The sequence below is a fragment of the Salvia splendens genome, chromosome 15, assembly GCF_004379255.2.
Source record: "Salvia splendens isolate huo1 chromosome 15, SspV2, whole genome shotgun sequence".
Lineage (NCBI taxonomy): Eukaryota > Viridiplantae > Streptophyta > Magnoliopsida > Lamiales > Lamiaceae > Salvia > Salvia splendens.
The window spans coordinates 515,574-533,813 of NC_056046.1; the positions used below are offsets into that span (position 1 = coordinate 515,574).

An 18,240-nucleotide genomic window follows, 5' to 3' on the forward strand; every position below is an offset into this window, starting at 1 on the left:
AGTCTCTTCCCAAGATGATGTTGTACGGGGACCGAGCTTTTACCACAAAGAACTCGATCATCGTACTGGAGCTTGTAGGCGCTTTTCCCACCGTGATCGGAAGACTGATAATACCTTCAGGGCGGGTGTCCTCCTGGGCGAAACTTTTCAGAGGAAGTGGTGCCGGACTAAGCCGAGCTGGATCCACTTCTAGTTTATCGAAACATTCTTTAAAAAGAATGCTGACTGACGCTCCTGTATCCACAAACACTCTGTGGATCAGTTTGTTTGCCACTCCGGCTTGGATGACAATAGCGTCTTGATGAGGAGAGATGGCCGGGACGGGATCTGCATCTGAAAATGTAATCACTTCGTCCTGCTTCAGCCTTTTATGCGTTGGCTCCTCTCGATTGTAGCCTCTGCGCTCTGACTTCAGGGACGATTTAGTCTTCCCGGCAGGGAGAGCATCAATAGTCAGGATTACTCCATCATATTGCTGCTCGTCATCGTCTTCGGGATCCTGTTGCCTTTTCGGATCCTGAGGAGCGCAGTTCGCACCTCTCTGCTTTTTGTTCTTTTTCGGCTGCTTGCTTTGGTATTTTTTTAATGTCCCTGCTTTCACAAGAGCATCAATACCTGCAGCCAAATGTCGGCACTCCTCGGTATCGTGACCGTGGTCTTGATGGAAGGAGCAATATTGATCCTGAGGTCGACGCGCGGCCGATTTCGTCATCCGCTTTGGTTTTTCGAACATATCGGAATGCAGTTCGAAAATTTCCGCTCTTGACTTGTTCAATGGTACGAACTGAGCGGGCGGCTTCTCAGGATTGAGACGTGGCCCCAATCGGTCTTGCACCGGAGTCCTTTGAATCCTTTCAAAAGGAGTTCGGCGAGGATGTCCCTGATCGCCAAAAGGAGTTCGGCGAGTTTGTCCCTGATCGCTGTGATCGGGCTTCCTCCTGTCTCCTCGGGATGAGCTGTCTAAAGACCGTTTGCGACGGTCTGCCTCATCGGCACGGGAGAACTGGTCCGCAATGTCCCACATCTGTTGAGCTGTTTGCGGACTGCATTCCACGAGCTTTCTGTAGAGCGCTCCGGGCAGGATTCCATTTTGGAATGCCGAAATGACAAGTAGATCATTGAGATCATCTACTTGTAGGCATTCCTTGTGGAATCTCGTCATAAAGTCGCTGATCTTTTCGTCGCGACCTTGACGTATAGAAAGCAGCTGAGCCGAAGTGATTCGGGCTTCCGCTTTCTGAAAGAACCTCCTGTGGAAAGCATCCATTAGATCTCGGTAAGATCTAATGCTGCCTTGGGGGAGGCTATCGAACCACCTTCTTGCGTTCCCGATAAGCAGCTCGGGAAACAGCTTGCACATGTGGACCTCATTGAGACCCTGGTTCGCCATGTTATACTGATAGCGTCCCAGGAAGTCATGAGGATTCACCAACCCGTCATAAGTCATCGACGGAGTTCGGTAGTTCTGTGGAAGGGGAGTTCGGGTGATATCGTCCGAGAACGGAGTCTTCAATGCTCCGTACATGGCGAACCCGACATCTCTTCGGTATGGAGGAGATGGAGATCTCCTGTGATTCCGGTACCGAGGAGGAACAGGAACATGTCGGGGTTGAGGATTCTTCTTCCTGGAAGACACGGCACTACTGCGGTAGTGACTTTCATGTCTGGATGAGGAAGGAGAATCCACCGTTTTCGTCTTCGGCTCTTGGCTCTTTTGCAGGAAGGCTAAGAACTCATCCTGCTTCTCAGCCAAGAACAGCTTGACAGCCTCATTCAAATCAGGCTGCTGGGAAGACTCGGTGTGTGGACCTTTTGAGCGGCTTGTTCCTTCATCATGAAAACTGGAAGTAGATGTCTCCCGAGGCTGTTTTCCGGACCTGCGGGCTGGACTAGCTTCCTCATGGTTTTCACGAACGGTATTACGGGTAGTATGTGATCTGGTATGCATTTTTTTGGGGTGGAAAAAGGGTCAAAAATTCGCTTTATCACAAATTTGGTTCTCTGTTTCCCACAGACGGCGCCAGTGATGGTTTGGCGAATTTTTGATGGTGATGAATGCAGGAAAATGCAGATCACGACACAGAGATTTACGTGGTTCGATTTACTGAGGTAAATCTACGTCCACGGGAAGAAAAGAGGGCAGAGTTGTATTGCTTGATCTGTTTTCTACAGCTTACAATACAGACTTGCTATATGATCTTTTATGTCTCGAGAGCTCCCTTTTCCTTCTGATCTAAGTTCTATTTATACATTGAACTAAGATCGTGGCTTGCATCACCACTAACTAGGTCGTGGCTTACATCACCACTAACTAGGTCGTGGCTTACATCACCACTAAGTATGTCGTGGATGTCGTGGAGGTCATGAGATCCTGCATGGGTCCACCACGAAATAGATCGTGTAGTGGAGGTCGTGGAGGTTCTGCATGGGTCCACTATCTCCCAGTTCGGTCGAATACTGAGACCGAACTGCTGAACTATTGCCGAGCAGCTTTTGCCGATCTGAGAGTAGAGCTTGATTGGTCGGCTTTTACCGAGCCGTAGGCTGGGGCCGAACTCTTTGGTAATGCCGAACTGATTGGTCGGCTTTTACCGAGCTGTAGGCTAGGGCCGAACTCTTTGGTAATGCCGAACTGATACTCTTCCTTGGGCTTTGGGCTGATGGGCCGTCACTGCTATTGGGCTTGTTTAGTACGTACCCCATCACCACTCTACCTCATTTGAATCCGTCATTTTCTTATCACTACTCATTATTACATTCATCTATTTGTATTGTAATTTGTAAACTTATTTATGAAAGTGATTTTTGGCAATGGGATGAAGTAGGTCCAAAATTTGTGAGTGGTGAAAACCCCGCGTTGAAGCCTCTAAAAGTGAAGGGAGAATAGTACACGTGGCAGCAAACATGAATCTATGTCAACATCACTACCACTGCCTTTTTATCCGGTCGCCGGTTCAATACAACGTTGCCCAATCTTATTCCTGTTTCTCCACTCGACAATAATGGCAACCTAAATAAATAATACTACTATGCATTTTCATCCTATGCCAAAAATAACACTTTAATAATTGAGGGAAGAGACTAGTTAAATTCACCAAAAACAATTACTACTACTACTATTATATATACTATATGTCGTAGGCTCGTAGATGTATAAATATTTCTTCTATTCCAAGTTGGAGATTTATTATATTTAATGTTAAAAGTGCATGAAAGGTAAAAGATTCATTTTTCATCATTATATGCATATTTTATACATATTGATTGAATTCTTTCATTATGCATGCAAAATAAATTCTATTGTTTACTAGTATATGACATAGATGCATAAATATTTCTTCTGTTCCAAGTTGGGGATTCAGAATAATTTTTTTGTTAAAAGTGCATGAAAGATAAAAAGGTTCAATTTGATTATATCCAGATGTATTTATGTATGTAGTTGAATTCATTTACTATGCACGCATGTGGGTATATGTTATATATAAATATAGTCATGATTAAAATTTTCTAATGCTTTCATTCCTTGTATTTTACTCCTTAGTAAGTCATATTAGAAAATAGTAAATATTTAAACTTTTATATGAAGATAATTTACAAATTTGTAGGACAAGATAAAAATTAAGATTGGGTTGCAATTTAATTATTTATCTTGGCAAAACTAGCTATTTATTTGGTACGAAGTTTGTTAATTATACACGTTAAAAACCCTCCTGATATTTCAAAAGAATTTAGGTACGGATTCTTGACAGACTAACTTTAGTTAGCTTTTATTTTAATAATTAAACATGAAGATCATAGATTAACAACCATATCTCGACTCATATTTAAATATATATCCTCTAACGAGATTAATTAATTTAATAGGAGTATAATATAGAGTTTGCAGCAGTAACAGTGTTTTCCATCATGTCATTGATGACTGCAATAAACAGAAAAAGAGCTCATATAAAAATCGTTAATTGGTAGGGTACCAAAAATCAATTATTTATATGGAAATATAAAGGGCTTATTTTGATAGAGATATTAACTTTATGACACTTGCACCATCATCTCACCTTTCAAAATTAATTAGATAGCTACGTGTTGTTTTTCGACAAGGATTATGGGATGGGGTCAAAACTCCATTATGTATAATTTTTTTTTATAATTTTTAAATTTGAATAATTTACGTGGGAGGAAGTTTGAGGTGGACTACCCATTCAAACATAAAAGCCATTTATATTGGTTAGTGATTTCAAACAAATTTAGAAGATAATTGGTGCATGCATGATGTTAATTGGTGGTTGGTGACCTTGGCAAATTCAACGAACAAAATTTCATATAAATATTAAGAGAAAATTATTAATAATTATAGAAGTCTTATAGGTAATTCCACTTATCACCAATTAGTTTTATAAATGGAACATCTATTATGGTATTTAAAAAAATTATCGGAGTCCGTCAATATATTAAGTAACCTAAGGTGGTGTTCGGTTTCCAAGATAAAATAATATCAAGATACAATTTAGGATTGAGTTGTGAGATTATTTTAGTCATAGGAGGTTAGCTATTACTAATTATCCCATGATTATTCATTTAGGATTGAGTTGTGGGGCTAAATCTCATTAACCAAACACACTACAAATTTAATTCCGGATATAATCTTGCAAACCGAACGGCCTCTAATAGTATATCTAAGTTAGTTCGACGAAGGACAGATCCAACCCGACTAGAAAAAATTATCTTATCATCATTTGATTTAAGTGTAACTTATAGATTGAATAGTCCGATGATCAAGTTCGATGAAAGACCACTTAATCAGAAAAAAATAGTCCGGCTACTTCACTTTTATCACCGATTAGTTTTAAGATCCAAGTTTAAATTTCGTGTTATTGTCGAGCCTTGAGTAACTATTACGGATTTTTTTGTCATAGTAATAATTGAATACTAACTAGAGCCTAATTAGACCGAGCTTATTGGCCAATTTCATTAATTAGATAATTAATGTTTAAATGGACGTGTAAGAAGTTTGGTTTAATTAATGGTGATATATATGTGGTCCATCGCATAAAAGTTAGGCACAAGCCCCACCAAGTTACAACTTTTTTTCTATTCAAGAAATATTTTCTCTTTTTTTTCTATTGGAAAAAAATGTTGCAACGTAAGTATCTATCCAATGATCTTTGTTGCAACACAAAAAGTTTCATTTTCTTAATAATTACTTAATAAGAGGATAAGGAGATGCTTTATAGAAGAATAATTAGGTTATTACCAAGATAAGGATGTGATGTAAGTGAACGAAAAAAATTAAGCTATGTCCATCTAGTATATGCTAAAAAGGAGGATTTTTATTTTGTCTGTAAAGTATGTAAGGTTTCTATCATCCCCCTATAGTAGAGTGAGAGATATGACTTATGAGTGAGAATTTACAAGATTAGACACAGTCACAATTTTTAAAACGTACATGATATATAACAAATATATAGATCAATCTATATGAGGTTTCTTCCTAAAAATAATTAGTGATAGATGGTTTACTAGGTATTTAAGTTAATCTCTTTTTACTTATCATTTTTAATGTGAGATTACTCACATATAAATATCTCAATATACTTCCTCATAATTCAGATTTTTTTTGCAAGAAAAATTAGGAGGATGTAGTCAGGGTATAATGACCACAATCTGTTTTTTTTTGTAATATTGATAAATGATCATTCTTTGAACTCTTATCAGCAATTAGCATGAGATAAGATAAATTAAAAAGAATATTTACTAGACGATAAGAGCCTTCACATTAATGTGGAATAATTAATCCACACAATTAATGATTAATTACTATATTTGAACTCAAGTTAACTTCTATATATGGATTAGTTAGTTAGTTAGTAGTACTAGACAAAACAGCCACTTCATGCTGGAATCTAACTGTGACACCTACTTCTACAATATTGGTCGTTTGTTTGTATATTAGTAACCAATAATCTTAAAGAGATTTTGAATTAATTTGAATAAAGTCATAGATCATTGTGCATGGATCTAATTATGGTTGACCTTTGATTAATATATATAGATATATATACACTGTTGCAAGCCTCATTGAACAAGTTGAATTGAACCAAATTGAGAAAGTTTGAGACTCAATTTTCTACAAAGGTACCAAATTCATTATTTATTCAAGGTTAGGTCTAGTTTGTGGCTCAAACACTTGAGCTTTTTAAAAAAATTGACTTTCATTTTTTTAAATAACTCGAAATTTGTAAAAAGTTTCAATTTTGGTCCAGAGTTTAATGTCGAAAAGCTAGCCAACTCTCCATAATCAACTCTCCAAATTATTCTTACTTACAACTTGACAACAATGAAAGTGTTGTGTGTAATGCTTTTATCATCCAACAACGATCTTCTTTATGTTTTTGTGTTCAGATTCCCATATCTTTTGAGAGCTTTCTGAATCTGTCAGTTGTTTGATTTGAACTCTTAGTTTAATTAATATTCCATAGAGTTTAATCAATGAAATCTCAATATGATACATATACACAAATCCCTACACAAAAAATGGTAAGAGTATAGAGAGTGATTAGCAGCACTTTTATGTGATAAAAGATTAAAAGTTAGTATAATACTAATAATTACACTTATTAATTAAATTGTAGTTATTGTTAAATAGGAAAATGATCATATTATACCTACTTTATATGAGAGTCACTTGTGAGCGTCACCCTCATTTTAATGTATATGTTTAGCGTTATATGCTTTGTTTTATATATTTGGTTTAGTTCTAATACATTAAAAATTGCTATTGCCACTTTTAATAATGCAATTTTCATAAAATCAAAGCTTGATTTAACATTTTATTCATTTATTTAAAGCTGAACAAATTAATAATGAACAATTATAACAATATTATGCTTTATTTGAAGAAAAAAATTACAAATTCTAAACATTTTTTATTTTTTCTTAAATTGATTCATACAGTAGGATATATGGCATTATAATTCTATCAAACTACTATATATTTTTATAATGGCGTGAAAATTAAAAAAATAATAATAAAAGTAAATTAGAGAAAAGAATTTGCATGGCTATTGGCTAAGTTATGACATGCAAATGGAGAAAATATGAACACACGTGGCGTAGGGAACTTCTCTCTTCCCCTCTCATCCTTAAATTCTCCGAACCCAACTCAACTCCCCATACAAATTCAGCTCTAACTGCAACAAGGAAAACTTGATCCGCAATCGGAACACACAGATTTATCAAGACAGAGAGACACATAAGAAGAATTTGATCTTTTTTCCCCCAAATTTTACAAGGTACAGTGTAATTCCTCATGCATAATTAACACTTTCCACACAATTGAACACATCGTGTTTGTCGAAATGCCGGAACCCTTTTGCGTGCATTCGAAACTGAAAAGTGCGTTCACGGATTGATTGAATTCTGGCATGTGATCTTTTCTTGATAAAAGATCGTGTTTTTATTTTCTGGTTGATTTTCTGGCAATGATGTCAGATGCATTGATTGAGTTGAATGGTGTGTTACTGAGTTGTGATTTTGGAGAAAAAATGTCAGTAGTTCCTTTGATTGTCCCCTACATTTTCTTATTAGAGAGTTAGATATAGGGATTTGAACAACTAGTCTTTGGGCATTTTGAAGTAGTTCTAGAGCTTTCTACAGAGACATAAATTTAGAGAAGAAAAAAAAAGAGTTTCAAGTTGATTTAGTTCAGGCCTAGTTATAGTCTTTAGTTAGTTAATGTTAGCAGAAAACATAGGCATTTCTAGTGAGGATTTTACTCGAGAAAGATGATCAATGTAGCATATTGAGGACATTTTTGTTTTTGGTATGAATATATGTAGTTGTGAGTATGTTGTTTAGGATTGTATCCTTAGTCAGGATTTTCTCTAGGCTTCATCCCTTTGTAATGCTTCATCAATTGTTTACAGAATCAGATTGGTGAAGTCCATAGCAAAAGAGTCTACCTTCCTTGAGTTTTCACTATGACATCACCAATGCATCAACACACTCGCTCCACGTCGTCTCACCTAAGTATGAAGAGACCTCATAACAAGGCAGCTGCTCAAAGGCTTGCAGAGGTGATGGCTCAGCAGCCAGCCGATGACGAAGAGGAGGAGGATGAACTATACGATTTCAGCTCGGGCGGTCCATCAGCTGGTATAGGACTTGCGGGGGGAAGGCAAGCTCGAAGTAGTTCTCCAATGGTAAGAAATCTTGCGTAGTTACCAATTTGTTGTAATTTTATTAGCTTGTGTATTTCATATGAGTACAATGCCTGAACTTCTTTTTTACTGTCTAGTCAGTTCGTAACTCAGTTGATCAGCCTTCATCAGCTCGTTACCGACCAGCTCAGCCCAAGCCTGTTGAACCATCTTCTGTCTCACCAGAACCGCACCAGCAGCCTTCATCAGCTCGTTATCGACATGCTCGTTCCAAGCCTCTTGAACCATTTTCAAATACGGAACAGCAGCAGCCTTTATCTGCTCGTCATGCTCCTTCCAAGCCCGTTGAACCATCAACTGAACAGCAGCAGCCTTCATCAGCTCGTCATCGGCCATCAAAGCCTGTTGAGCCGTCTCCATCTCTAAACTATTCTATCCCCGGCCGTTCCTCTAATCAAATGAACTCTTCGGAGGAACCACCACAGCCATCGTCTGCTCGAGTTGTTGGCCGGCCAAATTTAAGGGTGAAGACAGTTCCCATGGTGCCATCAAGTGTGTCTCTGTCACTTAAACGAGTTTCATCTGTTCATCCAGCTGATTCTCAACTTGATAAAGTTAAGGATAAAAGGTAGATATCTACTTTAACTTCCATTGGTTTTTTTCAATTCAATTTTTTACTGCAGTTAAATTTTTGGTCTCACTCTTATCATTCCCAGGTTATCTCTTGATTTTGGGACTTTCAAATTAAAAGAACAAGGTGGTCGGCAGTCTTCTTCTGCTCTACAAGACGAGGTACAATATATCGCGCATGATCTTGATATGATCCCACATTGGTTCTATGAAAGTGTGAATATCATATAAGTGAGGGTCAAACCTTTACCTTTTACCTTTGACTGTGGTTTTAGGCTATGTTAGGGCTCTGTAACTTATATGCTAAAAATTTGGTATGGTGGATTCGGACGGCCTACGGTTACTTTCACTCACCGATTGATAAAGCATATAAGCTAGGAGTTACTCAACGGGAAATGTAGGCCGTCCGGATCCACGTTCATGCACCAAATTGATATGGGTATAAGCTAGGAGCCCAAAACCATGGTCAAAAGTTAAGAATTGACTCCAACTTATGTGCATTTCTATGCTTTCACGTGGAACCGGTGTGAAAATTTCCTTTCTAGTAATGCTAGCAATGTATATTTCATTCTGTTTTATCACTGAAAGGATGCATGGATTTGCAGCTTGACATGCTTCAAGAAGAAAATGAGAGTTTATTGGAAAAGGTGATCCTTCTAGACTCCTTTTTATATCTACAACTTTTTTACTTATATTCACCTATTGGTTAGCATCGTAACGCGGCCATCTGTTTCAGCTCAGGATAGCAGAAGAACGGTATGATGAAGCAGAAGCAAGAACTAGGCAGCTCGAAAAACAGGTGAGTGATCCTTTGTGTCTATTTATAACCTGCAGATGAAAACTTTCAAAAAAGAATTTCTCTTATGAAGTTTACTATGATGTGACTTGACAAAATTTATTTTTCTGGTTATATTTATTACTTGTGTGCATTTTCTACACTTAAAATGTGGCTTTCATGTACTATTTTCATATGTATTCTTTCAGTTTGAGTCTTTAGGAGAAGGTGTATCTTTAGAAGCTCGGCTGTTAAGCAGGTGGGTTATGATTTTTCGAACTCTTTTGCTAAACATCGCGATTTCTGTGTGTAAACGTCTCCTTGCTACGCTCACTCTTCAGGAAGGAAGCTGAAATTCAGAAACGAGAGGTATGTGGATTGTTTACTAGTGACTCTGGTTTTCCAATCCATATTTATCGGTAAGCGACATTAATACAATTTCAAGCTCCAACTGAAATATCAGAAAGTAAAGCTTTCCCATAAAGACCTAAAAATAGTAACAACTTGCGACATCTCATCAGTAACTTGTGTAGCTCGTTAGTCTTTCGGCAGTTTGAAAAATTAGTGTGCAAGTTGAACAATGTTTTTCTCCTTCCAGGTTGCTCTTAAAATTGCAGCAGATACTTACGGTGGAGGCAATGAGGAGCTGGCAGTCCTCCGAATGGAGATTGAGGTATTTGGGAATATTAGACATCACCCTTGCCCTTGTTCATGTTCTGAACAACGTATATTTTGTTAAGTTCGATTATTTTGAAGCGAGGATTTATGTGTTTTGTCTTTAAGGCCTCAAGGGATGAAGCTAACTCTGCTCAGGATCAACTCCACGAAGCCGAGCAAGAAGTTAAATCGCTTAGGATAACTACACAGAGAATGATACTGACTCACGAGGAGATGGTATCTACCGGTTAAACCAGACCTTGGCTCGTTACAGTCATTCTTTGCTTGTCCTTACTTATTTGATTGACAGTCTAATACTTTAGGAAGAGGTTGTTCTCAAGAGGTGTTGGCTTGCTCGATGCTGGAGCTTATGCATTCGCCATGGTAAATTTAGCTATTCCCGTTTGTCATCCATTTTTTGAATCTTTTCTTCTCCAACTGAATGTCAGTTTGAACTAAAATATCAAAAGGGGTGAAAACCTACAATAGAATGAAACATAGCAAAGGAAACATATACTCCCTTCGTCCACTACCAATAGTCTTGCTATTGGATGATACGAGTTTTAATTAACTTTTGGTAAAGTAAGAGATAGATAGAGAGAAAAGGTGGTTGGAGTATTTTTAGTGGAGAAACTTAGAAAAATGGAAGGTGACTAATTTTTGTGGACAACCCAAAATCAAAAAACATGAGTATTGGTTTATGACAAAGGGAGTATTACTTATAGGTATATTTTCATTCATTTTATGCAGGGGTCCATGCTGAGATAGCTGAAGCAAGACATGAATATTGGTCACGTTTTGCTTCACGCCCAGTCGAAGTTATATTGGCAGCCGGGCACAAGGCCAAAGATGCACAATATTCCGGTAAAGCTCCCTTTTCGCTCAACCTTATTTTCATTCTTCGACTCAATTCTTTTCTCCTCAGAAGATTCAAGATGTTTACAGTATTGAATCATGAATGGTGAAGTTTATTTGTTACATCCAACCAAGACTCTATTTTTATCTCATATTTTCTATGCAATCTATGATTTGGTTGGTGAAACTATACTCCAATTGATTGGTATTTCTCCTGTCTTGTTGTCAGCTACCGATGGTTTAGAAGAAAGGGAGAGAGTTCTGAAGGAGAAGGAAGACCTTACAAACAGAGTCTACGTAGAAAGTATGCTTATGGTTGAAAAAGGTCTCAGGGAACTGAGCTCCCTCAAGGTTCAACTCCCAATCTCACTAATTCTATCAGATAATTCTTCTGAATATTCAAACTCAAACATGAAAATCGTTCGTTTGTCTTACTTTGATAGGTAGAGGAGGCAATAGCTGTGGCATTGGCCCAAAAGCGTCGCCCGTGTATTTTAAAATCTAATACAGGTATATATGGATTCATCTCGAGTCTTCTCTCTTTCATGCATTTCTAGGAGTAATGACTAAACAAGCTATTACTTTCTTTCAAAATGTGAGCAATATGATCCATAAAGCAAATAAATATGTTTCCAATCCATTAAAGATGATAGCTTGAAGGAATTCTCTGTAGGTTCTATTAGTTGCATCTCTGTATAACTTTACAGCCTGAATTATGTTCTTTGGTAACCCCGTCTCAAATTCGATCTGCAGATGAAGGGAAGCTACCAGCTGAGTCCAACTATTCCGATACATTTGGTATGTCTTCATGTGTTCTTTCTGTACAATGGAAAGCCTGATATCTGAATGTATTTACTGAGCATTCGTCTTTTCAGGATTGAGTCCGGATGAGTGCGAAGATGTGCTTCTTAAGCAAGTAAGTCGGAATATCTTAGTGCTATATATGTTTTCAGTTGCCTTGATTTGCTTTAGAAATCATATTGATACCTCATGGATTAATGATCATATGGTATGGCTAATAGAGTCGAATATGTTCATATTTGTCGTGTTCAAGGCTTGGCTTTCGTACTTCTGGAGACGAGCAAAAACTCTAGGGCTGGAACCTGATATTGCTGATGATAGACTGCAATTCTGGATCAACCAAGAGAACCGGCCGCCTAATTCACATGATGCCGTTGATGGTACTCTCTCTCTCTCCACCAGCAATGTGACTTACGATTCGTGATTACTTGCATCTTCCTTCTCTTGCTCAACTAATCCTTCATAGTTTTGCCTTATAAATGATATGATATGAAAGAAAACAACACTAACTATTTAAAAAAAAATCCAATGCACATATTTTTTGGTGACGAGTAAACCTAAGTATATATATGTGATCGTGTGACAGTCGAGTGTGGCCTTCTGGAGCTCCGGAAGCTGGGGATGGAGGCGAAGCTGTGGGAGGAGTCGCGGAGATTGATCGATCATAACCCCGCGCACAAAACGCTGCTGGAAACTGAGTATCAAATTTTGTCATAAGCTTTTTTCTTCTTCCACATTTCCCCTTTTTTTCTTGCTACATTTTGGTGCGTTGCTTTTATCATTTTATGATAAATCTTGATTGGAAAGTGAGCTATTTCATCGAATACTTTCCTTTTCCATATCGGAGTGTAAATCTAGAGACTACTGAATTTTATGAAGAGTTATCGCTCTGGCATACTAGTTATTTAAGTCGATCTTTTACTTCACACTTTTTACATAAGAGAATGCGCATGTGAATCTGAATAGGATCACCCATGACCTCGTTACCGGTCACCTCTGATGTCATACGTATAAAATTTTTCCCAAATTAATAATAGTAAAATTACTCAATTAACAAGGAACGAATGGAGTATATATTAAGTTTGGAATTTTTAGATAATACTTTGATAAAAAAATTTCCCTTAATTAATTTATTAATAATACTTATGAACCTTGAATAATATAGTATTAACTTAAACTTGGACGAAAACCGTTACCAATTCTATTTAGGAAGTTGATTGAGTATATATTCTTTTTCTCCTAATCAACAAATTATTATGTCGTTAGTGTGAATTGGTCCACAAATAGTTGTTATATTGAATTACAACTGTTAACTTTTCCCCCCTTTATTCAGTCAAAATGGAAACAAAAATGTTATTGGCGTTGTGGCGCAAACTTTTCATGTAACAACAATAAACTTTTCCTATTATTGGAAAATAGTTGCAATCTTTTGGTCTAATTTAATCTTCTTCTTGTTTTCTAAAGTCTAGAAAATCATTTTCTAGATATGATTTTTTTATTTCCGATCATTTTAAATCTTAGAAATGAATTTTTAATTTTTTTAAACTATCATTTGGATGTGTAAAAGAATCATAATAATGTAAAATGTATTTTGCATCATGATAAAATGTGGCGATTCTTGTACATCGTTTCATATAAAAAATCAAAAAAAATTAACGATATTATATGAATAAAAAAAGATTATTTTAGCATACAAATTTTTGTGTGTCTATCAGTGGTTGCTTGTACAAATTTTTCAATAATTTTGTCTCTCTTCTAGAAGTTCTTTTCTGAAGCCCGGTCATATGAATATTAAATAATTTGACTGTCATATGAATTTATACTTATTATATTGTTTTATTATGTTACAAAATCAATGTATATAATAATAAGTAATTGTCATTTCATGATCCAATTTGTGTATTCAAATGTGAACAACATTATTTTGTTCATATTGATAGCCACATTTATCTCCTATTGTTAAATGTGATTTTAAGACATCACAATTCACATGTCACTTTTAAGCTGAAATTGGCACACAATTTCACGGATTAAAAGTCAAATTGTCATAAAATATAGACTAAATTAGTGTGTTGTCATTTTTCATATCTATGACTATAGATATAAATGCGTTTTGTTAATTGGATGTGATTTTATAAGTTTAATAAGATAAAGTATGATAGAATTATTTGCGTTAATTTGTGTTGTGTTTGAATTTATTATTTGATTGATTGGTAAATAAAATTGAAGGAATGTGATTTTTTTATTAATTAAAATATGATAAATAATCAAGTTATATTTAGGGTGATAAAATGATCACGCAGTTATATGATTAGGTGTGGACCAAGTTGTTTATCACGACTCTATTTGAACCATTTTATCAATCATAACTTTTTTGTACTATTAAACCAAAATTAATAAGCTAATATTGACTTAATAATCTATTCTACAAAAGCTAAACGAGACATAAACAAACACATCCTAAAATTTTCAATGATAATCTAATTAAATCTTTTAAAGACCGAAAATTAAGTCATTTGATTGGTGGTTGTGTTTTGTTCGTGTGTGAACATAGATTCTTATACGCCAATGGAAGTCCGAAGAGGGAAGTAATTTCTCCTATTATTCATATTCGTATATAATTATGTGAATCAATCGATTTGAATTATTTTCATTAATTGATCGATATTGCATAAATTATATCTTACACTTCTTGTAAGAAAACCTTGCATAAATTAATTGTATTGTGATTTATATATTGATTTATCTTAATTTAGTACTATAATTTTAATTTGATTAATTTTGTGAAATAGATTGCGAGTCAAATAACGATGCCACTTCTGCTCAATTAATAACTGTAGTGGGTTCAATGACAATATTAGTAAATAAGCGATAATATTGAAAATAATAATTAAATGAGTTTGTGTATGAATTATGTACGTACTAATTAAAATACAAGGGACCCTCAAAAATGACAATTTGAATTAATAAATGGAGTGATATTTTATTTTTCCTTATGAGGGAAGTAACTTCTTTGTTTTATTCATTTATATGTGTTTGCTTAGATGCTATTGGTTAATACTTATCACTTTGGCCATGTTTGGTTGCCAGGATTTTATCTGGGAATGTAATCTGATTCCTTAAATTTTAAATTCCTATGTTTGTTTCGGTTTTTAATCAAACTGGGAAAGTAATCAAAATCCTGAAACAAGTAAAGTTAGTACAACTTTTCAGGATTCTGAATCCTAACTTTTTTAAGGTATTCTTTTTCCCAGTTTTAGGATTCTTACATATTTAATGCAATATAGTATAGTTTTATTATTATTATTATTATTATTATTATTATTATTATTATTATTATTATTATTATTATTATTATTATTATTATCATTATTATTATTTATTACAATGTTTTTAAAATAATTTAAAAGTATAAACCATACCTAATTTTAGGATAATAAATAACTATAATTCAAATTATCATAATTATAACTATATTATTAATATTTATATTTAATTTTTATTATCAAAATAATAATAATAATTTATTAAATAATTAAAAATAATTATAATTATATAATAATTATTACTTTATAAATTAGTAATTAACAATAAAATTGTAGTAAAATTTTAAATTAAAAAATTTATTCAATTAAAAATTTAGTAAATATAATAATAATAATCTTATTTATTATTATATTATTATATATTATGATGTATAATCCATATTTAAACTATCCATCGCAATAATAAATATAATAATATAATTATTATCATATGTAATTAATAATTTATTAAATAATATGTATTATTATTTTTTATAAATAAAAAATGACAAATATATTTTTAGTTTAGTGTTTAAATCAAATATAAACTTTAAAATCTTAATATTTTCCAAACACGGGAAAGTAAAGTTATTAGGAATCATATTCCCGGGATTCATTTTCCCAGGAATCATTTTCCTTGCCAACTTTACTTTCCTGCCAACCAAACATGGCCTTTAAGTTTAATCAGTATTGTTTGTGAGTAATCTGTCAATGGCATTGCCATACGTCACTAGTAAGTTATTGTATAATATAAAGCAGATTATCTTAATTACGAGCCTTTGAGTAATTAATTAATTGATTTTGTCTTTTTTCGGAAACAAATCGAGACTCGTCATCACATGTTAACATAGTATGACAAGTAAAATAAAATAAGCAGCTAGTCAAGTCCAAAATTTGAGGAGATCGTTCATAATATTTTAGTTGAAATAAAGAATTCGTGGACAACAATTATCATCGATGATGTCACAAATTTTAGCTCGATTATATTTACTTAAATAAATAAGAGAATATTTTATTTTATTATAATTTTATATATTTATCTTAAAATAAAAAAGGAATAGCAAAGAAAGATAAATTAAGTAGATAAAGGATTAAAGTTTCATCATAACATTCCAAAATTTAAAATTTAGGTAGTTAAGTGTACTTATTAAAAAAATTAAGTATAACATAAATTATTAAAATAATCTTAGAAATATTAATGTGGCCGACAAAATGAAAATGTTATATGTGGATTTTCATATAGTTAACATTTAATTATATGAATTGTAATTAAGAATTGGTTCAGTTAAATTTAACCACTCAGCTAAATAAACACTTATTTTTACCCTTATTCCTTTAAAATACTATGAATGATTATTCTATCTAAAATTTTGTTGTGAATCTTTTAATAAGGGTGAATATTTTCAAGAATAAATTCAATTACATAGTTTTTAAGCAATATAAACGAATAAGAAAAAAATTGTAATAATATAATATTCCTCCCGCAATTATAAATAGGGTCAAATTAGTCATAAAAATATACAATTAATGATGCTACCAAATCAAAATAAATTAATCTTATCCAATTCAAATCTAAAGGGCATTTTGTATATACAATTTTTGTAAATTTATCTTTACTCATATATTAAATGCTCTTATTGTATGTCAACAATTAGTTACAAGTTTTGTTACAATTAAAATTACCCAGTGTACTATATTAAACTTCTGAAAACAAAAAACGAAATGTCAATATACAAATTAATGCTTCTTCAATGGATGAATTTTGAGACCATGAATAATGAAACCATTTAATGAATTATGGAAATGAATTATCTAAATTTTGAAACGCTCAAGGCCTTAATTCCCTACTCTCCTACTTATGAATGTGGGAGGAACCTTCTAAGTTCTAATAACGTAATAACCCGAATTACATAATTTATTGTAGATATTAATTAATGCTCTTTGACTATTTACTTAGTCATTACCCAAAAATGAAATACGCACCCTTTTCAATACAATCCTAATATTCCATGTTCCGACGATTGTATTACAATCCAATTTGTATGATTCGATATACTAGTATAATTAAATTTCAAAACATAGTTATAATAAAAAATATATATTTAATGTTAGAGATGTCAAATAGAGTACGTATTTAATAACAGAAGAATGGAATAATTTACAGACTAGATGCATTGAAGGCCGATATTCTAATTTACTACTATTAAATTAAAGATGTGGTTTCGACTAGGTGTATTTTTCGTAATTCATATCATACTTAATTTTCCATAAATCTGAGATTATGGGCAATTAAAAATAATATACATAAAACTACTAATCTATAGTTTTTAAAAATGGTCAAATTAATCGGTGAATTGATCAAGCTTTGTTGAAATTTATAGTTAATGTTGTGTGGCCACCAAGTTGAGAAGGTACGGATTAAGACAAAGATCAACTTGCAATCTGGTCAGCATATTTTTTATTGACGCGCCACTGCCCTTTGCGGCTTCAATTCCACCACGACATACACTACTATTTTTATTGTATTTTCAATAATAATAATAATAATAATATAATGGTCACGTAAAAGCAGCAAAAGAAAAATACTCCGTATGGAGTAGTATATTTTTTCTTGATTAGTGTAAAGTAATTAACTATGAATATCAAGATCAATTCAGGCTTTCCCAGGAGTTCCCGGAAACGGAAATCTTTACATTTTATTCTTTAATTCTTAATTATTCTTATGTCAAACGCTCTACTGGTACAAAACAAATCAACACATTATCATACAAATTGAAATATAGTTAAGGGCAGATCCAAGACCGACGCCACTGACAGCCCATGAAGACTGAGAAATTCTACTAAATAAATTGTCGTTGATCCTATAGTGCGACAGTTCTGCCGTAACCCTAGAGATTGGGGTTAACTTTCATTCTTCATCCTTCATACACTGCAAATGACGACTGCCACACTGTCTTTACCTTGCAACATCGACGTCTACTTTCTTCATATGTGTTTGATCAAAACAGATCAAAACAGTTTAATTCATTAGATCTATCAACAAAACAGCAATCATTGAAAC

The 18,240-nt window shown here is 33.9% G+C and overlaps 1 protein-coding gene across 1 annotated transcript; it reads left to right on the top strand.

Annotated features, from left to right (window-relative positions):
• The first annotated feature begins 8,027 nt into the window (after positions 1 to 8,027).
• Positions 8,028 to 12,591, top strand: LOC121768563 (coiled-coil domain-containing protein SCD2-like). The gene is made up of 17 exons (XM_042165098.1): positions 8,028 to 8,198; positions 8,294 to 8,784; positions 8,873 to 8,948; positions 9,392 to 9,433; positions 9,523 to 9,585; positions 9,771 to 9,820; positions 9,903 to 9,930; positions 10,160 to 10,234; positions 10,345 to 10,455; positions 10,542 to 10,602; positions 10,969 to 11,082; positions 11,303 to 11,424; positions 11,517 to 11,583; positions 11,827 to 11,883; positions 11,934 to 11,989; positions 12,128 to 12,254; positions 12,461 to 12,591. Exons 1-17 carry the CDS (start codon positions 8,028 to 8,030, stop codon positions 12,589 to 12,591), a joined length of 1,842 nt encoding a protein of 613 aa, XP_042021032.1.
• The last annotated feature ends 5,649 nt before the right edge of the window (positions 12,592 to 18,240 follow it).